The following is a 23,554-nucleotide window of genomic DNA, read 5'->3' on the forward strand; positions in this document are numbered from 1 at the left end:
AAGGATATGCAAAAAAATGAAAATTAGGCCTATGGCAGCATCTTTTTAACCTCGAGCTAACCAAACAAAAGCCATCCACACAATCGATTGATTTGCAAGGACAAGAACACACCAAAGGACTGCCACTGTTCATCAGTTTAATGCGCAGGATAACAGGCTTTTAATTAATGCACAAAAAAATGCACCCACTCTGCTCACACCTCTACCACCCACCTACCTCCCCGCCTCGAGCAGTGTGTCAAGTGAATCTGCAAAACTGAATAAAAATCCGAATTCATTTCGGCCGAAGGATCCACTTTGAAAGCAGCAAGCGCCTGGGAGCCGGAGTGTAGGTCAAGGCCCTTTTGGAAAACGGAGCTCGTGTAATCGCATCCTGGCCATAAACTATTAACTTGCTGCTGTCACCAGCGTTTTGTTTTGTGTGCTGCTGCAACACGCCAAGGGAGAGTGCATAAATACGGGGCCGTAGTGCACTGCGATAAATACAATTTTAACATAAAAGTTCAAATATAGGTTTTATTCCTTTTTTAAAAGAGGTGCATGGGTAAAATTGATAAAATTAAGTCCACAATAAAATAGTAGGGTTTGCTGCAGATTGATAGGAAATCCACCAATCGTATTAGATGTATTCCGTTTAAGGATCAGCAAAGATACAAAGAAAATCGTGGACCATATATGGCATTTCCAGTCAATCGTAAAAAGCGTCCATGGGAAAATTGCGCAAAAAATGTAAAAACAAATTTTATTGTAGGTTTTAATGCAGCAGTCTCATAAGGAATTGATCTATAAATCTTTTAAGGTATAGCGTTCTAGGATCGGGTAGCAATTGATTAAGATACATAGGCTACATAGATCCATAGATACATAGATACACACATCCATAGATCCATGGTTTATAGGCCACATAGATCTCTCATGGGTAAAATGGAACCAAAAATTGTTATGCAGGTTTAAATGCAGATTTATAAAGAATGGATCTACAAATCTTTTAAGGTATTCCTCTAAAGAATCAACTACAAATTGGCAAAAATACAGATACCGCCCTGGGCCATATATGGCCTTCCCAGGGACTTATTCATTTTCAGGAAGTCCATGGGAAAAATTGACAAAAAATTAAATATTAAATTCGATTGAAGGTTTTGATGGCAGATTTCTACGTGTTTTATCTACGAACGGCTTAAGGTACTTCCCTCAAGGATCGGAAAGGTAAGGTACTTCCCTCAAGTTCCATTAGAAACTTGAAATAGAAACTGCAACCATTTCTCACAGTGCAGCAAGAGAGTGAAAACAATTTGGCACGAATTTGTCATCTCATCGAAGTGGCAACAAATTTGGCTGCAACACAATGGCAGTGGCAACAATGACAATAACAAGGATGATGGCAGTCGCCGAGCCAGCTGCAATTTCTGGGCAGCAGACCGAGGGGCGGGACGAGGGGAAAAGGAAAGCGCAGAAGGACATTTATGTGTGTTGTGCAGCCAAAAGAGTAACCCTAATGTGTTAGTGGGGCAGGTGGCGGGGCATCCCCTTTCCCCGTCCTGCTGGCGACTGGAGAACTACTGCTGCTCCTGACAGTTTGCTTGCTTAGCCTCGTTGACACGTTTAGTTGTCAACTAACCTACACACCCACACACACACTCGGGGGAAGCACACACACACCGCACACATCCGCAGGAGATCCGCAGTAAGTGTATGTGTGTGTGTACATCCGTATCCGTATGCCGTGCAAATCAGGAACAAGTCAAAGGTAAAACGACCCTTGTAATAATGCTGATGGCATCCCAGTTACGAGCTAGAAACGACTCTGTGAGTATGTGGCACACAAAAATGCAAATTCGTTGGCCATTTGGCAAATTGATTTTGCCATTGCAATTGGCCAATATTCAATGAGTGTCCACCGGGGCAAAGAGACAATAAACAAATGATAGCCTGCCGAAGTCCCCTAGAAGTCTTACTCAAAGATGAGAGTGTTTCCCGATGGGGGAATTGGATTTCAATAAGGTAAATGGTCCAGATAACTTCTTTCAGGATGTGGCTTTAAGTTCTGGTTTGTTTCTCTAGTATGATGTGTTTAAAGTTAATATTTGATTAAATCAAATAACCCTCCCAGAAGCACGCATGTTGTCCAGCTATGAGCAGCACATCAGAGATGGGATTTGATTTAAACCCAAAACTAATTAAGTGTTTGGTCTGTGAAGTAGTTTTTCCAAAAAGCTTTATGCGGGAAGCTCTGTTTTCCCGCGCTCTTGACTCTTGACTCGATGGTGGAGTTCACAAAAACAAAAACAGAAAACAAAATTTAATCAAAGTTTGGACACAACTCCACTGTGCATTCGCGTGGCATGGCAGACCACCACTTGCCACTTACCACTCCCCACCCAGAGTTAGTTGATGATCTAAAGAGGCCATTTACCTGGTAGTGCAAATTGTTGTAGTAGCGGGTTATATATGCGGGCAGCAGCTCGGCCGTTTCCAGCCCAATCCACTGAAACAGCTCCAGTGGCGGTGGCTCCGCGGTGGTGCCCGTACCCGTACCCGTTGCCGTTCCGATGGATAGGTTGTCGCAGCAGCGGCAACAGCAGCACACCTCTGCATTCTCCTCCTCCACCCCCTCCATTCAAAAGAAGGCGCCCCGAAAAACTTTCCGGCTTTTATCAATTTATAATTTGATTATTTGTTCCTCGAACAAAACATTTATTACTCCCTTCCCTACTCTCTAGTTGCTCTAGTCCTTTGTAGTTGTTATCCTGGCTGGTTCTCCCCTATGTTCTTGTTGTTGTTGTTGTTGCGTTGGCGTAACACATTTGAATTTAAATTGAGTTATGGCTGCTTGACAGCGACAGGACGCGGAGGAGGAGGTGGAGGTGGAGTATCTTCTTGTGCTGCCAATTTATGAGCACGGCAACGGCGTGTCCCCAGCGCCATGGCGCATCCCCGAGATTCCGGATGAAGCTGCTGCTATTGCTGGTCCTGCCTCGGATCCTGCTCCTGCTGGTTGCCATTTTGTCAATTGCTCCCATGTGGATTTTGCCGCCAAACACGTGGGCCGTTGCGGCTGTTTTTTTCGATTTTTTTTTTCGCTTTTTGACGGAGGTTACGGCGGAAACTCGCGCCCGTAATTGGCACACTCAGTCGCACAGCGAGAAACTAAAAGAGACGGGGACTGGGTACCGGGCACTGGGTAGGGAAATGGGCACGGACTCGGGTCCCTGGCCGGGTAAGCGTCCTGTTAATTGGGTCAAACGAGCGGTGCGGGGCTGCCACTTGAGAAATAGACTCACGACTCGAACTAGAACTCGAACTGGAAACTCAAACTGAACTCTCAACTTGACGAAGGTTTCGGTGGCCACAATTCACCGAGGAACCGAAGCCGGAGCAGGGGCGGGATACGGATGCCGCCCCAATTTCGGCGCCATTTTCACACATCAGCAAACAGGCGGCAAATAAATCCACATCCGTAGCCGTATTCCGAATCCGAATCCGAACCTGACGTTCCCCAGCGGCGACTGCGCCGCAAACTAAACTGAAATCTCGGGTGCGCGCTTTTTGTTTAAGTCAATCACGAGTGCTCCGTTGTGTTGCAACATGGGTTAAGTGCAGGGCTAGAGGGGGAGACAGGGCAGTCGGCAGAAAAGAGAGGGCCTACAGTCTCCCCAGAAAGAGAGGCCCGACTGCAGTTGGCTGCACTTTGCAGAGACGGCGAGAGCTTTGCAGCTTTCACTTGGACATTGGCTTTGGCTTGGTGGTTGTGGGTAGTGCAGCCCTGGTGGACAACAGCATCACCAACAGCACTATCCCAGCCCCCTGCCACCCCCGACGAGCTGTGTATATAGCATTAACACATTCGTTCATGGCTTTCATCGCTGGGCCTCCTGCGTTTCCCTGCAGTTGTTCATCTTTTTTCGCCCTTCCCCGCCTCCATATTTCTTTTATTCTTTGGGGTTCTGGCTGGTTATTTTTTTCTTTCCAGCTAGCTGCTTGGATTTATGAAAATGAGACTGAGTGGGCGGGGGGGCTGGTGGGCTTGCGTCACACCCAAAGACAGACAGCGGTCCGAGGGCCACGAGAGGCGCAAAAATAAATAAAAGAGGAAAATCTGGGAAAACCAGTCGCAGGCAACCGCAAAAAGTGTAGTCTGCTTCAAGGAGCAATTAACGACAGTGGATGGCACAGAGTTATGTTATAGCATTGCGTCCATATCACACTCTGCCAGTCCACTCCGCCAAATACCACCAAAACCACCCACCCGAACCACCCACAACCGCCACCAGACCAGACCCACTCAACCCATCCAGCCAGCGAGTCGGGGAAAAAGTATTCTTTATAGCAGTATACCCTAGCTATAGGTCGGGGTACATGGGGGAGGGAGTAAACCAATGAGGAGCTTAGGCCGAGTCTGGCAAATAATTGGATACTCGTGAGAGGATGAATCCTTGCGTACATAAATACTCCTCAGAGTTGTCCTTTTCCACATTAAAGCTTCGCTTTGAAGAGTGCACCCCGTCGTTGAAGAGGGTACGACCTTTCCAGCTTTTCAAATCTGTCAACATTATGTTAGCAAGACCAGCCGGACAAAGCCTTTAAAATTCACAATTTTTAGCGCAAATAACTGAAAAGTCATTATTATTGTTTCAGAGCAACGTTCTGGTCCAAAAGAATCTTTTTCAATTACAAAGTGGTGTGAGCGATGATTTGCATTTCCAGCAGAACCACTTTTTTGCGAACAAAGCGCCATAAAATTGATTACACGAAATGATTTGTAAGAAGTGTTCCATTTTAAAGCTTCTGGTAGGCAGGCAGCATATTTAATAAATATTCCATGATAACCATGGAACAAATTATTATTATAGCCTTCGAATGGATGACTGGCTTTTAATTTTAATAGACGAGGAGGCACATCTACGGTTTCAGGTCTCTCGCTGAGACTGCTGAGACTGGTCCCCAGGCCCGTTTTAGAGGCCGGAATGTTGTGGATAACCATTATCCATTAGCCATATCCAATAACAGAGCAAGTGAAATCAATTTGATTCCCCACAGAATTCTCCAATAATTTTTTATTTGGCCTTTCCGACCCCCGGCCGTAAGGATATTTGATGTTTCGTGGAAACAAAAAGTTTCCCATCCCCCATCCTTGCCATCCATGCCACCATGCCACCATGCCTCCTTGCCTGTTTTTGCTTATTTATTTTTTGTTCGCTATCGTTAAATGTTTTTGTGCCCCTTTCGTTTTGCTAGTGGTGCTGCTAGTCCTGCTTCTGGTCCATGAAGAGGGGGTGGAGAGTGAAAAAGGATGGCCATATGCCGACGTAGTCGGAACAACGATGGCACTTGAGCCGTGTACTCGTAGCATACTTTTCAGCGCAAAAAGCCCTCGGGAAGGAAAAAGGACTCGGAGTCCGGGGGCCTGGGGCGCGGATGTTGTTGTAGTCGCTATAGTTATACTAGCTTCTGTGGACTGGCGCTCCTGCTTCTGCTCCTGCTCCGGCTTTTCATTTTGCTTCAACCTCAGATCCTGGCTGAATGCCTGTTGTTGGGACTGGTCTACGTCCGAAATTCATTTCGGTTTATTCTGATTAAATTGTTTGTATTTGGTTGCATTAGCTGTTATGTATATACACTAAAATAAATACATTGAACTTCCAAAATAACATATGCCTATGTCTAAATATTACACAAGATTTGAGGACACTTCATTTCAAGATTAATATACTTCATTTCATTCCCAAATAAAGAGAGTCCTGTGGCTTAAAGTTAAATTCTTTGGAAATCAGTTTATATTTCCCCCAGTGTAGCCATGTGCCTGTACAGCATTTTGTCTGAATGAGTCTCTGTTTAGGCAAAGGATTAGTGACTATGTCTGCGCCTGAGTCCTGGCAGCTCCTCCTCCTTCTCGGCCTTGTTTGCCCGCACTAAATACATTTCAAATTTGTTTATACTTAAGCCAAAGCGAATTGGCCACTTGGACGGGAGTGGTGGACTGCCACAGATTGATATGACCACATGGTCAAGCCCTGTGATTGCCGGATTATTGCAAAATAAAGCTTGCCACAAAATGCCTGACAGAGTAAGTGTAAACAGAGTAAAGTGCACAGCCTGCCGGACTCACCTGCATGTGGGGGGCGGCGAGGAGCTGGAGCAGCTCGTCCTTGGCATACTTGCCAGCCAGAGAGTTGCCGCCGGCGTTCGACGATAGCAAGTCCAGGACTTCGCGACTGCGACCCACGGCCTCGGCTGCCGGCGCCCTGCCGTTGCTGGTCACCACGGAGGCGGCAATCCTGTCGAATAGTTGCAGAAACTGGTGCAGCCGACTGTCGCGCAGCATGTCCCTCAGCACATCGGCGTCTACATGAGCGTCCTGCAGCGAATATATGTCGTCCAAGCAATCCAGGATGCGCTGCACTGCCTCAATGCCAGCCTCCTCGTCGGCCCATTCTTCCGTGGCGGCGGCAATGGGCACTGAAATGATTAAAGAATATCAATAGAGATTCTATTTATTATTTTCCAAACACTAACTATCAGCATCAGTGGCGTAAAGGGGATCCATATTGGTGCCTCCTGCTATGGCCTGAACGGCGCCCTTGAGCTTGCGCCGGGCATTATAACGCTTCAATTCCTCCACCGTGTCCGCCAAGTGGGTGCGCTGCAGTTTGTCCCGATCCCGTATCCAGGGATGATCTAGCACCTCGGTGATCGAGAGCCTGTGATGTGGATTGGCTGCCAGCATTTTCATGACTAGATCCTTGGCATTGGCCGAGATTGACTTCCACTCGGGCGCCTCAAACTAGAAATTACAAGACTTGGATTATTATGCTTCAACTACAATGTTGCGATTAGAACCCACCGATAACCGACCGCGTGCTATCGATTGCTGCAATCGCACTCCAGATCCTAGAAAGGGCAGCCTGCCGGAGAGCAGGACATGCAGCATCACTCCGGCGCCCCACACGTCGCATCCTTTTCCATACAGCCGCCTGGTAACCACCTCCGGCGCCATGTAATGCGGACAGCCGACGCGTCCGTGTGTTTCTATGGTTTCCCGTGTTCCGGGCAGCTGGATGGCGGACCCGAAGCCGCCCAGCTTCACTGGCGCCGAGTTGTCGACGGTGGCGAGAAGGGCGCAGGCGGGACGCACGTCCCTGTGCAGGATATCGTTCTCGTGGCAATAGCGGAGAGCCTCCAAGATCTGCCGCATGTAGTGGCTGGAAAAAGTTCAAGAATGTGAGTTGCTTAGTTGGGGATAGTTTGGTTACGAAGTGTGCTGGTTTTGGAGGTTGTTTGATGTCTGAAGCCATAATAATAGACTTTTTGATCTTTATATAGTTATAATGTTAATAAGAAGCTTTCTGACCAGAAAGAGGCCTGAGAACAGGCGTTTTTAACATTATCCTTAATTTCTAGTATAAACTCCTTCTAAATAAAGGCACTGACAAGTCTAGACTGCGGTTAAACATCCTTTCTTTCCTAAAAATCGTATTCCTCTTGTCTAAAACCAGCACAGATCACAACAATTTCATTCCTCCTCACCAGGCGACTGCCTCGCTGTAGACGAATCCTGCAACAGCCCGTCGCACAACCTCGAAGCACAAGTCAGAGCCCTCCATGCTGCGGATACAAGAAAAGAAAATGGATTTAGCAATGTCCTGGCACACCACCGGAGTGACAACTTACAACTCGAAGACCATGTAGAGCATTCCCTCGGAGCTGTAGGTCTCCAGAAGCTCCACGATGTGCGGATGCTTCAACATGTGACATATTGTGGCCTCGCGCTTCAGATCTGGAAAAAGGAATGGAAAGAATTGGCGCTGTGAGAAGAGGGGATGGGCAAGTGGGTGGTGCGGCAAAACAGCGGCAATTAGTTGACATTAGACAGGAGCAGGGGGAGCCAAGGGTGGGGCCATGTCCTCGCCCCCACCCTCTCACATCACCAGCTGGCTGTGGCACTAATGGACTTAGCGCTGACTTATGTGCCTGCCATGTATCATTTAGTCAATGGTCGGAGCTGTTTCGCAGGACACACGAGGTCTCCAGTCCTGCGGCCCGGCGCCCTTGCACTTGAGCAATTTCTTTTTAATTGGCATCTTGGGCTGGCTGGCTGGCTGGGAAGCTTGGTATCTGACAAACTGACGACCCTGGGACCGTGCTACACGTGTGGCAGCGGCATAATTTTTAATAATTGAGCAGCTTAATTATAATTTATTCACACAGCCCTGGAGTAGGGAACCGGGAGCTGGAAGTCGGCGTAGCCTGGAGCCCAAATCGAAGAAGGTCACCGGATGCTCCCCCTCCTCCTCCTCCTCCCATCGATATCCAAGAAATACACACTCACCCGCTGTGCTCAGTCCCGGACTCGCTGTGAACTTGGCCACATCAACGATTTTGACAGCAAACTGCTGATTGGACTCCCTGTGTATGCATCGCCTCACGATGGAGAAAGGACCTCTGAAAAAAAGAGCAAAAGTGGGTATTGAGTTTGGATTAAACTTCAATTGGAAGTTGATTGTGTCTAAATGGGAGCAGGGCCAAATAAAATTTTATTTTCCTCGAAAATAAAGTAAAATGAAAAGTGTGTAGTTGAGCTCCTTACAAAGTAGTTACATTTTAAGTTCACCCTTCATGGAATTTAGCTAAAAATTCATCGTTAATTGGATTTTATGATTTTTTGGAAAATGCTGTCAATAAAATTCACACTTTTGGCAAACAAAATTCAATAAAGTTGGACCTTAAATTGCAACAACTTTTGCGAGTGAAGTTCAAACGTAAACTAGGATGATCGGGGGCCAAGTGACCAACACAGTGGCACATATTTTTGAATAATGCAAAAGTTTGGGGAGTTTGGAAAGTTTTTTTTTTTTTTTATTGAAGAGCAGTGTCGTCCGCCCTTGCAGCGCCCTCGCCGGCGAATAGTTGGATGATTTACTGTCCATGGGTGTCAGGCGTATGGGCGCACGGGCGTACGGGGCGGATACATAATACATAATGAGATAATGGCTATGGATGCCAGCTGTCAGCGGCAGGACGAAAACTTACTTGCCAATGACCTCGCACAGCTCGTAGACGTCGTCAAAGAGAATTTCGTCTTCGGTCATTTTGAATAATTGATGAATTGATGCCTCGACTCAATTGCTTTTTCGAATATTGATGAGTTGTGTCCTGTTTCTGCTGCTCCTTCGCCTACTGCCCTCCAAAAACCAACATAAAAAACAAACAAAAAAACATCCAGCCAGTGAACAACTCCAAAAAGTTTTCGCTTTTTTTTTTTTGGTTTTTTTTTGTTAGATGTTGTTGTTGCTTCTGTTGCAGTTGCTACTTCGTTGTAGTTGTTGTTTGGTGTTGAATATGCCTTGTTTTGTTGTTGTTAGAGATGCATTTTGCAAGCTGTAAGAATTCAGAAATGGTAAAGGTGAGTTTTTTTTTATTAGCTTTTGTCTGGTGAGCAGGTTTTTGGCATTATTTTTAGCTCTGATTCAACAGGCTGAAGGTGCTACAAAATTTGTCAACAAAAAACAAACAAATTGGAAAAAATATTCAAGATATGAAGGTTAAAAAATAAGCTCTTTTTAGAAGGCCTATTCCATGATAACGAGCACTATAAGGTAGCCTCGTTATTCATTTAACATATAGTTCAGTGTTGGAAAGCGTAAAGTGATTCAACAGATACATTTCAAAATATATTTAACACTAACTGTGTGTAAAAAAAATTTAATTTAAATTTCTATTTTTATTGCAAAATCATTCAAGGAATTAAACTTATGAATAAAAGTGAAGCAACAAGGGAAATGAGCTCATTTATGTATATATAAAACCAGATAGCATCTACTAATATTCAAAAATTAAAAAAGAAATATATTTTAGATTCAACTTTTGATCAAAAATAATGAAAAATGTAGTTACAATAACATAAAAGGAACAATTATAGATAACAATATGTTAATTTATTATGGGAGTCGAAATTAAACCTTGGTCACCGTTTAAGGGCTAACACCCCGTTCGTTAGTCAACACTGTTTCCCTCACAATCTGTCATTACGACGAGACTACCTTATAGGTGTTGTATCATGGCCTATGCCATAAATCGGGTACTAGGAACACCACTAATTAAACCACACAGGTAATACATTTATGTCAACTATTTCACAGCCACATCTCTCTCTAAAGTTTGCTGTCAATGTCACAATGCAATGATTGATATATTTCATTTAGCACTGAAATATTTGCAGAGTCCTCAAAGGGGGCGACAGTTACACGAGTATCGGGTTTGAAATTTGGAAGGGAGCTGGGGAAGGGGGAGAGCTGGTATTATCACAAAATAGCTTTTTGATACGTCAATCACACTCGAAATCAGGTGTAAACCCAAATCAACTGCAATGGCACCGACAATGACGACAAAGTGTCGAAATCACATCGACGGATAGGAAGGAAGCTTCACACTTTCCGACACGGCCGGAGTGAATTTTGCAACGGAAATGATGATGATGGCCAGCCAAAAAAAAAGGTAAACAAGCCATAGTCCAAAGTGTGGCCTCCGGGGGCTTAGCACAGGGCGGGGGGGAGTACCACCCCCTCAAAGGGAGGTGCCTTTGTCATGTTTCCTGGTAGCACTATGTATTATTATGCCTTTTGGGCCAGCACTTGAACACACTTTCGAAAACTTTGATGGCACTCCAAAAAGTCCGAAAAGCAGGAAAAGCGGGAGGTGGAGGGGTTGGGGCGGCCAGGACGAAAGAGAGTGCCACTCAGGGCGCAGGCGCCACAAAACGAATTCGTGTAAAGTTGCCCAAAAAAATGGGCAATCGTAAAAATTAGAAGCTATGCCAGCTGCCCGGGTTGCATGAATATTTAAATGTGCAACAATTTACGATGCACTCTGCGAGAGCGAGAGCGAGAGCGAGAGCCCAGGGGCAGCAGCGGGATGGAGAGAGTGCTGGAGTCGTGGAGATCCTGGCCAGGACATTTCAGAGTCATGTTTAATGCAAAGCTGCGCATGGGGCGCGGTGTTTTGGCTCCGATTCGGATACTCGGTTCCTCGGATGCTCTGCTCGATGTCGAAGGATTCACCTTGCTCTCGTGTGCCGCCCGCTGTTGTAAAATTCCTTGACACTTTCCACACACGACCTTACCACACACGCACACCACTACCATCCTCACACACACACACTGGCAGTATCTCTATGTACATTAGTTGCACTTGCCCCGTTCTTCTTATAAGATTCTTACTAGATTCGAGTGGCCTCACAATTGGCAAATTGATTCTTTGTCTAAGGGATTTGCATTGCTCGTGTCGCAGCATCCACTTGCCCCGCCCCGCCTCCTAGTACACCAGCACCGCCCCCACCCACCCACACACACATAAGCTTTTTTGCATATATTTTCATGTACAAACCACCGATTTTTCAATTTTCCGCTGCCACAATCAGCGCTTGAGCCTTGCCATTATCTTCACCGCTTGCCACAACACTCCCAAGTCACAATTCGCACTCCAGGGCGGCCACCGAGCTGCTGGAATTCGTTAATTACTGATTTTAGCATAAAACAAACACGACCCGTTCTGATTGGATCCGATTCTGATTGGGATTTATCGCCAAACGGTTTATGGTGGTCAGAAACAGTCGATTTCAGTCAGTTAATGGTTTATCTTTAGTCGATTGTTAAATTTGCTTATTTATTTATTAAATATATTGATTTATTTCACATTTCAATTAAAAAGTTTCATTTACTCGACGGGTACCAGTTTAGTGATGAGACTTTGTAAAATTCCCTATTAGCTGATTTCACCACCAGGGGACTGCTCCTGTTATCGATAGATTTTATAAGTGGCTAAAATTCCCAAGTAGATAAATTTCCCCTCAAGGAATTTCCACTGGTTGTGAAACTAACTAAAATATGTTAATTTTATATTTTACTTATTTAATTAATAAAAAATGGAAAAATATAACAATCTACTCTTAGTTGAAATAGAAAATAATGATGTGGAGAATAGCCTGAAACGTGCAGAACGAAAAATGTAACCACCTTGTGGAGCTGTAGAATGTTGCCACTACAAAATGGGTAGCACTGGCTAGTAAGAAAAACCTGTGTAAGAAAAACAAACAATGAATAAGACAAAAATGCCATGAAATACAGAAAAATAATATATGAACAAAAACTAGTGATTCAAATCCATATACACATATATATGGAACATTTTTTTAAAGGAGGAATGTAAAAAAGGACAAAAAATTAACAATCCTGTTGGGATATTTTGGTAGAAATTAGGATAGGACAGAATTTTCACGACCTTCTCTATATAAAGGAGTGCGTATAAGTACTTTATTTCTTTCACCCAGAACTGGAGAGAAACAACTCTTATGGTGCTTTATTGCATTTTATGATGAAATGGTTATTGTTGCAGTGATGAAATAGACGTGACAAGGTTATTCATTCAAGGTACTTCATAGCAGAAATCTCGGTGGATAAACATAATTCATTTCATTTGATAAAAATAATAAACAAATACATACGAGATAGATAATTCATTGCAAATCCAATAGTTTCCGCCTGAATGAAGCGAATAAATACTTTGTCTGTTGGCCAAGTGCATAGCGGTATTGCGGATCAATTACCTTAAAAGCCATAATTCCAACCATACGGTCTATCAGATATATTTAACCAACAAGTTGGCAGTGATTTATAACATTCCTTATATGGAATACATGTATCTGCACATTACCATTGAATTTACATTATTTTCATTTACGCGCCATTCAGTTTTTCTATTATTATTATTATTACGCCACAGAATTTGATAAGCCCATTAGAATAAATTAAGATATTTTTCATTAGTATGCCAGGCACAGGGGAAGCCTCAGCTCGAGAAGAGGAAAACCCACACACACTCTTGGCAACGTAGGTGCCTAATCTTTGGGCCATCTCGGGGGCGGGGGCGGGGCTGGCGACAGGGCCCAATACTCGAACATAAACATCATCAATTACAAAACCCCGACGAAGGAACAGTGAAAAAAAAAATATAGAAAGATAAGGAGTTACAACAAAACTAGGGATATCATCCAGAGAACAGAAAGATTTCAAAAATGAAATATCAGTCTTATGGAAATGAGCTCACTACAACAACTACATAAATATCTCAAAAAGGACAGACAACAACAAAAGGTTAATATCCAGTCAGAGGAGACACAACAACAACAACAAGTGTAAATGAGCAGCAATAACGACGGAAATTCATAAGGTAGCACTGTACAGGATGCACCCGAAAGATACACATTTTCAAGTGCAATATTTTCCAAAGTAAGTCAGAAATCAGAAGGTGATTATCTTATTTAAATAATAGAGTGTTTTCCACAAAATATTACCTCTCTTACCCCACGATTCATTTCCTTAGGGCCTACTGTACTGTTAAACAAAAAGGACAACAACTGGAGATCACGTGAAGAAGTCGTAGGTCGTTGCTTTGCATTTGTTTGCTGCCTTGTTGGTTGACAAAAGTAAAAATAAAAAAAGGTAAAAAACACGGCCAAGGCAGCCAAGCAGAACTAAAAAAAAACAAAAAAAAAATAAAAAACAAAAACAAAAACAAACTGGAAAAAAAAAGGCAGGGTCGAAGAGGCCCAGCCACTCAGGTGAAATCAAAATCAAATTCAACGCCAACAACTCGACGAGTTCCTTATTCCCTCTGGCGTGTATTCCCCCTCTCTTTCAACCGCTGTATGCCCGTCTCTGTCCCGCCAGCGATCCTCGTCATTTGGACTTGCGACTGTCGCGCTTAATGCGTGTGGATGGACATGAACGTGTAGGATTCGAATTGACATTATAAAAACAGGTTTCTGCCAATATATATGTCCGTATCTCTTCTTGCCCTGTCCTCCCGTCCACGTCCTACGCTCGAGCGAGCCTCCCTCCCCTATACGGCATGTACCTGCCTACTTGAATCTGATTCCTGTTTGTTGTTGTCTCTAGTAGGATATTACCTGGTCCGCTGGGAAGAGTGCGCGCCAAAAACGATATCTATCGAGAGAGGTGGATGGATGAACAATAAGAGGTCTGTCGTTCAACTGATCGGATAATGTCAGTCGATATTGTGGGGCAATCAGAAGATTGAAGATTTCAAAACATTGTATTTTAGAGTTAATATTTGAATAAAGATAAAGATAATGCAAATCATGATAGGCATTGACTAATTTTGCTTTAAAACTATGTCTTTAGGACTGTACCCCTAGCGACTGTACTTGACTTTGTCGCTTGATGGATGGCTTAGACCCTGACGCAGCATCATTAGACACCGATACCCATCCCATCCCATCCCACACCACACCACCTCCCTGGACAGGGCCTTTCTCTTTTCGCTTGATCATGTTATGGCATATTCAGTTAATGTAGTCAAATTACGTTGCCTGGAAGTGCATCTCCGCAGGCCCTGATCCACAGCTCCACTGGCCCATATGGCTGGGCCGTAAACAGAAACGGCGGCAATTAACTGCAAAATGTCATTAACCAGCGTTGTAGGTGAGAGGAAAAGCAGAAAAACGAGGAGACTGAAGGACTGACATATGACAGGCACATCAAGCAGCAGGATCCCTCCCAGACCAGGAAAGCCAGCAAACTAAAACCAAACCCAACCCTGTATCCTGAGCCCGGTTCAGCATCACTAAGAACGCCCTCACTCGAGCCAAGCCCCTCTCATCCACCCTCTAGGCACTGAGAGAAAAGTCGAGGGAATTAGGTTCAAAGATGGTAAGGCATAAGCATAGCTATTTATTTTTAATAAAAATGTATTTCTTCAGGTGCATACCGCCCTCCCTCTCTCTGTTCCATGCCCCTGTATTATATTCCCTCGACGTTCCACCTTGGCATTAAACGCTTGATTAAATTTCACTACAAATGGGCTGGGCTGCACTGTGAATATATGCATATCCATTTATTATTGGGAAAAAGGTCATCTCAGTTTCTGTGTCCATATGTTGTTTCTGCCACCAATCCATCCAGTCATCCATCTATCCATTTAGTATCTTGTATCTCACAGCTGCTGCTCGATCCCTGGACTGTCATCGTAATTAGAAAGCTTCCCTGATCTCTCACATGATTTGTTCTTTTGATGCTATATATGGTATATAGCACTTTTTTATACCGTTCGCACTTGCATTTCATTTCCCATGAAACAAGTTCCCTTCCGGCGGAAAGGGGCTCGAGGCCGAGGCCGAGACCCGAGAGTTGCCTCAAGGGGGGGAAGCCTAAAAAGTGCGCCGCAGCGAAACGCGGTGAGAAAATGTTTTGCATTATTTACATTTTTACTGCAGTTAGTTATGTTCTCCGATCCGCTCCGTTTTGTTCTGACTCGTTTTGGCCATTACTCCCCAGTGCTGCTCCTCTGCAGGACATCCGTCATCCGTTTCGGTTGCTTTGCTGGACGGGGTTCTGGTTGGTTTTTTTTTTCGGGTTTTGGTTTTATCGCTTGGCTTCCTGCTGCTGCCGGGATGTTGCTCTCATTAACAAATTGTCAGGTGTGCTGGTTATTCGTCATGGCTTGGTTAATCACTACAACTACAGCAACGCCAGAACCGATCCCAACCGCGACGATTACGACGTCGTCAGATAATTTTCAAGAATCCAGAACAGAACAGAGGAGTTTATCCAAAAAATCTGCAGTAAACGTCCGTTAATCGTGTTTCGGTAAACGGTTTTAATTGTTTTTTTGCATGAAACCCCCAGCCATAACGAGGTTGTAAGACTGGTATCTATAAGATACAAACAGTATCTCAAGCCTAGGCATATAGACTTCACTGTGTTAAAACCCCACTGACGGCTTGTACTTCCGTCCCGAACATATCGACAATCCAACTGTAAAAGCCTTTAAACGGAAAGCTACAGACCCTCCATTCTTGTTGCTGGTTGTCTTTGTTTTCCCCCTTTCTTCTGGGGTGTTTACCTGTTGGTCGTAAACAAATGCCGCCTTAATCAATTCGTAAAAAACTGCTCAGACTGCTCAAGTGATAACAAACAAAGGCGAGACAAACGCATCGATGGCTGGAAAGAAAGACGAGAAAGAAAGTCCCATTCTCAGCCTCGGTCCCCCTCCTCTAGATTCTTTAGGGCCTGAGACTCCCCATGTTTATTTTCTCACAGAGGCGGCAAAGCAAATAAATTCTTTGGAGAATCGATTTTTGAAAACCTAATCAAATCCACCACCAGCCTCCTCTGTCTTAGTTCCATGTGCACTTGTCTGCTAACCCTTTTTTTTTTATTCTTCTGGGGGTATCTCGAAATTGACATTCAAATGGTAGGGAATCTTTATGGGGGCTTAGGGTCTCTACAGATTCAGATTCTATAGAACCTAATGGTATAATTCTTTGAACTTTTAAGAGGTTTTCTTAGCGATGGAAGAGAAGTATCCAAAGTTCGGTCTTTTCTTCCCAAACCTTGTCTTATTGACGACCACCAGCCGACTATTGGAGCCCAAGAGTCCCCATCCCCATCTCGTAATTAAATAACCAAATCGAGAGGAAGCAAATGCCGCCGACTTCTAGCCCTGCCAGCAATGCAGGGGTTGGACCTGGGTGGGGGATCCCAGAATAGGGATCTTTAGGCAAGTATGTATCTGTAGCACCAGTATCTGTATCTTCAGTAGCAGTGGCTGGAAATAGCAACACACGCCAAAATGCAAAGTGCCCAGGGGCGGGGGTGGCGAAAAGCCGAGTGCAGGGCCCCATCTTCATTTGCATGGGCTGTCTTTGTGCACTTTCCCCCCTGGTGGGGTGCCCCTGGTCCTGCTCCTCCTTCTGGTTTTTTTTTAATTTTCTATTTCTGACTTTGTTGTTGCTGCTTATGCAAACGCATGGGGCATGTCTCCCGCAACTGTGATGATTGCAACTCCATTCACTGAAAGAAATGCTCAGTACTGAAAAGGAAATCACCATCTATAGTAAGTGGAGCATTTTTTTTCAGTGCACCTTGAAAAGATCTTCGGAGCTCCATCTGGTCGCTTTTAGTTTTTCTCCAACGGGCATAGACAATGAAAAACATTTTCCTGTCTCGGTTCTGGTGGGGCATAGTCCCTGCCCCTTGCCCTGTCCTTGGCCCCCCCACTCCCTCCTACACCCGACCCCCGCTGGAATCCATGTGATGTCGATGACTTTTTTGTTTTTTTTTCTGTTCTGTTGTACTCTATGCGTCGCGTCGCATTCGATCTCCCAACGACTCTCTCCTACACTTACGTATTTAAATGTGCATACGAGTGGATATATGGATATGGGTATGGGTATGGGTATGGGTATCCACACTCTCTTTTCGCCACTGCGTCGTCGCATGTGAATGCTCTCTAATCTCCTAATGTCGTTGAACCTTCCTGTACTTTTTTATTGTGTCGTACACAACTTTATTGTTATTATTATTTTGCCCCACGACTCTGCTCCGCTCGGCTCTGGCCCGCTCTGCGTTTTCCTCATTGTGTGTTTGCTTTCGCAGATTCGCTCGCCGATCTGAGCTGGGATCCCTCCCCCAAGCCCCACACCACCCAGCCCAGCCCATCCCAGCGCACTTTATGTCATAGCCGAGTACAACAACAACTGATGACAATGATAACAGCGCAGCGGCAGCGCAGCAACAATGCCAGTGGCGGTGACAAAGTACTCCTATTGAACTGAATTTTTTTTTTATCAAAAAAGATTTACGGTATTCTTTCTTTCAAGTGACCCCAACACCTGCCAGCTAATGGGCTTAAAGTTGAAACCTCCATAAATGCACACCCCCCTTCAGAAAGGCCTTGCCTTCGTCACTGAAAAGGGCACACGTGCATTTTGCTGCTGCCCCTGGGGCAATTATTTCCAATTTAGCAAAACAACACAGCAGCTACATAGGCAGCAGCATGCAGCATGAAGCATGCAGCTCGCAGCTTGAAGCTTGAAGCATCCATTGGTATAGCGCGTTCCCTGTCCGAGATCAGGGCTTGGCTCTGGACCTGCTCCTATTGTCTTTCCAACAGTTCATTGGCCGCTCCAGCAGATGGAGTAGCTCTAGCATCTTACTACATTCAGGCACAGTGAGAAATTGGGGAATGAATTATAATTACTCATTAATAGGCCTAATAGTCCTAAATAGAATAGGAATATGTCCTGATCTTCAGATTTGTAAGGCTCTAAAGACTAAAGATTTAGAAGGGCAACAGGAAAAAGAGATCAGAAATGATTTTATACTTCACTCATATCCTAATCTTTAATAGAATGAACTTTAAATGTCCCTAAACCCTTATTATTATCTTGAATAACTTTAATAATATATAGTTTATATTCATAACTAGTTGTAACTTCTCCCTGTGTGTCTGACAAGCGAAGCTCTATCCCCTGGACTCATCAGCCTGGTCATCTTTGAAGCCCAGGAGACTGGGGTCAGGCCTGCTCCATGCAATTACCCCATGTACTTTGGATCGTAATAACACGGAGGCGAACTGTACGTAAACTGGTTGCAGGATGCTGTGGCTGTTGCAGTTGCTAGTGCTGCTGCTTCTGTCGCTGGATGGGGGCTGTTGTTGCAAGTTGCTAGTTGGAGCCAAGCAGAGCAGCGACTTTCTAGTCGAGCGGCGGCGTTATCTGTCTATATATCTATCTAGGAAAACCAGTTATTGGGGGCCCAGGCTTGTTGCACGCCCATTTTAAGCTGTGGCTGCTGCTGCTGCTGCTCCTCAACCTCCAGCATCAACCTCAACTCCATCCGCATCCACATCCTCAGCTGCATCCACATCCAAGTTGTTGATCGGACCAGGACTAGACCTGTTGCTGGTTGCTTCTTGCTGATCGCCGATCGTGTTGCTGGTGTGTTTTGCTTTGCTGTCTTCAACTCGCAATAGCAACTTGCAACTTGCAACGCCCCAGCCCCAGCCCCAGCCCCAACTGGATTTGCTGAAGGCTGTTGACTCTGTTGTTTTTCTATTGCCAGTTCCCAGTTGTAGAGCTCCTCGAGACTGGACTTCCTTCTTGCTGTACGACTCTTACAACTTTGGCTGGATTGGATGAAAGCCACCAGTCGCAGCTGCGAGTTCAATGACTCCAAGTGGAGCTATTCTAATGCCCCGGCAAACGTGTTTGGCAACTTGCAGTCCCCAGTGGGAGTGGGAAGTCGGAAAATGTGAATGGGAGTGGGAAATCGGTGAGGGCCCCATTTGTTCCTACTCCTCCGAGTCTCCATTCCGCCGGAGTCATCGGCTCACTAATTGGCCGCGAGTGAATTGAAATTGAAATGGAAATGAAATTTGCATTCAGGCGTATTTCAAAATTCTATTTAAATGAAAACGAACGAGCAAAACGGGTCAGGGCCTTGATGCAATATGGTCTGGCTGATAAGAATCGCAAAAGGCATACAGTTGGAAAAATAAACAAGCAATTCCCTTTCAAATACTATCTCAAGACACTTTCGAAGAATTATCTTATGTTCATATCGGAATAATTTTGTTAATAACTGGAATGTAATCTAGGTGACATTTTTGGGGGCCCTCCCCACAATGTTTGTAATGCCCACTATCTCTATTTAATTTAGTACTTATGTAGGTTAATGGAAGCTTAATTGTTTGCGTTTCGAGTTGTGTGTTCGGCAACAGATTCGGTGTTAACATTCGAATTAGTAGAATCAAGATAATGAGTAGAATTAACGTCACTAATCGCTCTAAATAACATGCCACACAAGATGCAGCTGAAAAGATTGATTATACTCTTGTTTTTGGTTGATAAATAAAAATAATTAGCTAAACAATACACGACAAATTAGATATTTAGTGTTAGCAAGATGTATTTAGTTTTATTCTGAAGATATTAAAATACAGTATGAAAGCCAGTCAGCCAGTCTATGAGGTCCATTCACCTCATTACAAAATTCCAATGGGAGAATTTTGGAGATTTCTGTTGTTGATCCTACTCAACCCCGAAACAACTTCATTGACACGTTCATAAATATCAATTTACGCCCATTTTTTTTTTTCATTTTTGTGCCGATGATGGTTTTATTTCTCGAGCACCATCTGTTGCGAGGCCTGGGCCCGAAGGGCGATGCCCAAGAACTAAGAGCCCAGAGCCCGGACCCTGTCGAAGAGCCCAGCCAATTGGATGATATTATATGTGTAGGTCCGGGGCAGGCCTGTCCATCATCATCGATTCCCGATTGTTGTTTAGCATACCCGGTACTTGAAGACTCCAAGGGTATGTTGTATTGGAAGGAATGTCATTCATGAGGTAGAATATACATAAACTTTAATAAAAAGAAGCCAATCTTACCATGCCTAACCAGAGACAACCTAATATTGAAAGACCTGTGTAAGTACCAGGTATCATATAGTCGACAAACTCAACTGAAGCCACTCCTTCTTGTTTTTATTTATTTCCCGGACCTGAAGGACTGGGGCCAATCAGTCAACGCGCCACTCAGCGGAGCGTGAATGGCAATTGCCGATATCCACACATTAAATTAATAAAATCGACTCCCAATCGGGATTCTTATCGCCGTCGCCAGGACATGTCATTTGCTCCACTTCAGTTGGCGTTTGGATATGGCTCCAACCAGCAGTGAGAAGTGGTCGCGATTCCTGCTGCTCCACCTTTATCGCGTAGCCCGACTCCTGTCACTGTTGTCCTCGACCTTGGACAGGGAAAAGCTGCAGTTGAAGCGTCCTAGGAGTGGCAGCTCCATCAAGCTCTTTAGCATCATCTGGCGATGTCTGGTGGTTGTCATCTACTCCGCCGTATGGCCGGCACTGTCCGCCCATCTTGTGGAATCGACACCGAAGAGCTATGCCGAGCTATTCGCCGCCCTCCAGGCTGCATCAGTTTCCGTCTTGGCCGTGGTATCCTTCATCATCCAAGCTAGTGGCGAGGCCAAATTCCGGGAGGTGCTCAATCGATACCTCAACCTCTATAAAAGGATATGCTCGGCGACCCGACTGCCGCACCTGTTTCCGACAAAATTTGTGGTTTTCTTCCTCCTGAAGGCGCTGGTCACTATGGTCAGTTGTTTCCACGAATTATTTCCCCTGATGAGCGCCAAGCACTTTGCGGGCATCATGCCCGCCGTGGCCGTCATCTTCGGCATCTACATGTGGCTGGGCACGATCTTCGTCCTGGACGTCTGCTTCCTTGGCTTCCTGGTTTCCGGCATCCTCTACGAGCACATGGCCAACAACATCTCAGTGATGCTTAAGCGCATGGAGATCATAGACTCCCAGGAGGAGAAGGACCGCATGAGCAAGTACCGCAAAATGAGACTCCTGTGCGACTACGCCGACGAGCTGGACGAGGTGGCGATGATCTACAGTGAGCTCTACGCCCTAACGATCGCCTTCAGGCGCAAGCTCCAGTGGCAGATACTGTTCTGCATCTACTACAACTTCATCAACATCTGCCTGATGCTCTATCAGTGCATTTTCCGGTACCTGAAGGACGACGAGTCGGCCCTGATTTCCCTGGCCATGGCCTTCGTGAAAATGGCCAACCTGGTCCTGCTAATCATGTGCGCGGACTACGTCGTGAGAGAATCCCAAAAGCCCAAGGTATTTCCTCTGGACGTGGTCTGCACTGATATCGATCAGCGGTGGGACAAAAGTGTGAGCTTACTTCTCATCTGAAATGAATGTGTTTTGTTTACATTTTTGCGATACCCACAGGTAGAAACTTTCCTCTGTCAGCTTCAAACACAGCAGCTCGAGATTAAGGTCTTGGGCTTCTTTCATTTGAACAATGAGTTCATCCTGGTTATTTTGTCAGCCGTGGTGTCATACCTCTTCATAATGATTCAGTTTGGCATTACAGGTGGATTCGAAGCATCGGATGAGATACGAAAGCAGTTCCAGGCCCAGTAATGGATGTATATCTTTATTAAATATATAACCTAGCATTAGAATTTTTGTCTTTATTTTAATTACCAACTCCCAGACTTTCTCAGCACCCACACTATATGAAATCTCCGTCTCTGGCCATCGGATGCGTTAACCTTAACCGCAGAGTTCACCTGGAACCTCCCAAAGTTCATTATCGTTCATTATACCTTCCTCATGCCACAAGACATTCTGGTACAATTTTCGGAGTGCCTCCGAGATGAGCTCGTTAAGCGAGCCACACAAATATTTAAAAGAAATGCGAATGAGTAACAAAAAATTGAAATTTCACGTCTGACACGGTGTAATTATGATGGCTCCTCCGACTCCTGAACGCCCGCTACTCAAGCCCACCTCCATTACACTCGGAAAACTAGGGGGTTTTTGTGACTTTATCCCCTTCTTTTTATTAGAACTTCTATAATATAGTTATTTAAATTTTTTAGGAGTTTTTTTGTTGAGTGTGCCCCACCCCCACTTAACTCCATCACATCATAGTCATCACCATCGTCTCGACTGAACTCAAGCCTTTGTCTTTGATTATTTTTGGGCGTCAGCGAAGCGTAGCGCGCTTGTCACGCCTATTATATATGTATTCCCTTGCACAGTATATAATGAGTACGTGGAGAGGTTATAGTGGAGTCATCTGGTCCCGGGATTCGATCACAACTGACCTGGCGAAATGGAAACAAAGCAAACAAAACGGCAAAAGTACGCGCCTTGGCCTGCAACAGAATTAATTTCCGAGCTCTTTGCTTCGCTGAACACCGACTGTAGTTGTTTTATTTGGGAGGGGGAGTCGGCTTCCAGGGCGGAAGGGATGAGTACTAGCCGGGAGGCGGGGATCTTCCAATTCCTGACACTGACGAGAGCACATTCAAATTTTTCGCTGTTTTTTTCGCCCATTTGGAGCTGGCCAAAAGCTGAGCCAACAAGCCATGCATATTTCCGGCCAACTTAGATCAGATCACCAGCGGGGATCCAGAACCGAGACCATTCCACACCACAAACAATGAGTTGAGGAGGAGACTCATTCCCATTTCGCTGATTTCCTGCCGTTTGCAACATTTCAGGTATTCCGTAATGTAATTAGTTCGGAAGTTTGCCCTGTACAGGGCTTGGGTTCGGGCTTTGGGTGGGGATCTGAAGACCCAGGTGGGATCCAAAGCTGCTGCATTGCCGGGATGCCACAATCAGTTGAAAGATGCCGCCCCTAAAGAACTGCAGTGCCGTGGTATGTGTTTTTGGAGAGGGAGTTTCTAAACATGCCATGAATTCAACTTACTTAGGATAGAACTTGGGATAAGTCACCCTTTTATCGGTCGGTGGAAAGCCCCCTAAAATCATGGCTTAGTGGAAACCCCACTCGTAGAATCCCCGGAACCCTCTGGTAGTAGCCTATCAAGCCGGTGGGTAAATAATGCGGCAACGTTTTGACCTCTGAAATCTACAGAAGCCGCCGCACAAGCCAAACAATCGAAGGGGGCGCTACGTCATGTTTTAGATACTTACTTTCACTTACGAATCGGCGGAAACAAAATAGAAACCACAATCGCAATCAACAGAGGGAACGTGATTCAAAGTTGGGGGCAGTGGCAGTGGCATGAGGCAGATCGTGTGCCCACAAACGTGACACATACGAAATAACAACTTCATTTGTCATAAGAGCCCTAAACCGGGGTGGGAGTCTAGCAAACAAGCGTGCCCAAACGCTGTT

The 23,554-nt window shown here is 45.0% G+C and overlaps 2 protein-coding genes across 5 annotated transcripts in view; one reads left to right on the forward strand and one right to left on the reverse strand.

Annotated features, from left to right (window-relative positions):
• Positions 1-11,731, reverse strand: part of CASK (peripheral plasma membrane protein CASK) — a 35,765-nt gene extending 24,034 nt beyond the window's left edge. For all 4 annotated transcript variants that reach the window (XM_070280711.1, XM_017247660.3, XM_070280710.1 and 1 more), the window contains exons 1-8: positions 11,380-11,731; positions 9,028-9,375; positions 8,327-8,439; positions 7,669-7,774; positions 7,525-7,602; positions 6,842-7,199; positions 6,514-6,781; positions 6,107-6,456 (exon numbers count right to left, since the gene is read on the reverse strand). In XM_070280711.1, the coding sequence (XP_070136812.1) occupies positions 6,107-6,456; positions 6,514-6,781; positions 6,842-7,199; positions 7,525-7,602; positions 7,669-7,774; positions 8,327-8,439; positions 9,028-9,086 (1,332 nt within the window). In that variant the 5' untranslated portion in view covers positions 9,087-9,375; positions 11,380-11,731. The remainder of the gene's footprint in view (positions 1-6,106; positions 6,457-6,513; positions 6,782-6,841; positions 7,200-7,524; positions 7,603-7,668; positions 7,775-8,326; positions 8,440-9,027; positions 9,376-11,379) is intronic.
• An 8,786-nt stretch (positions 11,732-20,517) lies between these two features.
• Positions 20,518-21,822, forward strand: Gr93a (Gustatory receptor 93a). Its single transcript, XM_017247157.2, has 2 exons — positions 20,518-21,567; positions 21,628-21,822. The coding sequence occupies exons 1-2, from the start codon at positions 20,518-20,520 to the stop codon at positions 21,820-21,822; spliced, it is 1,245 nt and encodes a 414-aa protein (XP_017102646.2).
• The last annotated feature ends 1,732 nt before the right edge of the window (positions 21,823-23,554 follow it).

The sequence above is a fragment of the Drosophila bipectinata genome, chromosome 3R, assembly GCF_030179905.1.
Source record: "Drosophila bipectinata strain 14024-0381.07 chromosome 3R, DbipHiC1v2, whole genome shotgun sequence".
NCBI lineage: Eukaryota > Metazoa > Arthropoda > Insecta > Diptera > Drosophilidae > Drosophila > Drosophila bipectinata.

Excerpts from the sequence above, each read along its gene's own strand:
- Gr93a (XM_017247157.2), top strand. The coding sequence starts at position 20,518 with ATGGCTCCAACCAGCAGTGAGAAGTGGTCGCGATTCCTGCTGCTCCAC. Across the intron at positions 21,568-21,627 it reads ATCAGCGGTGGGACAAAAGT|GTAGAAACTTTCCTCTGTCA; the intron begins GTGAGCTTACTT and ends CGATACCCACAG.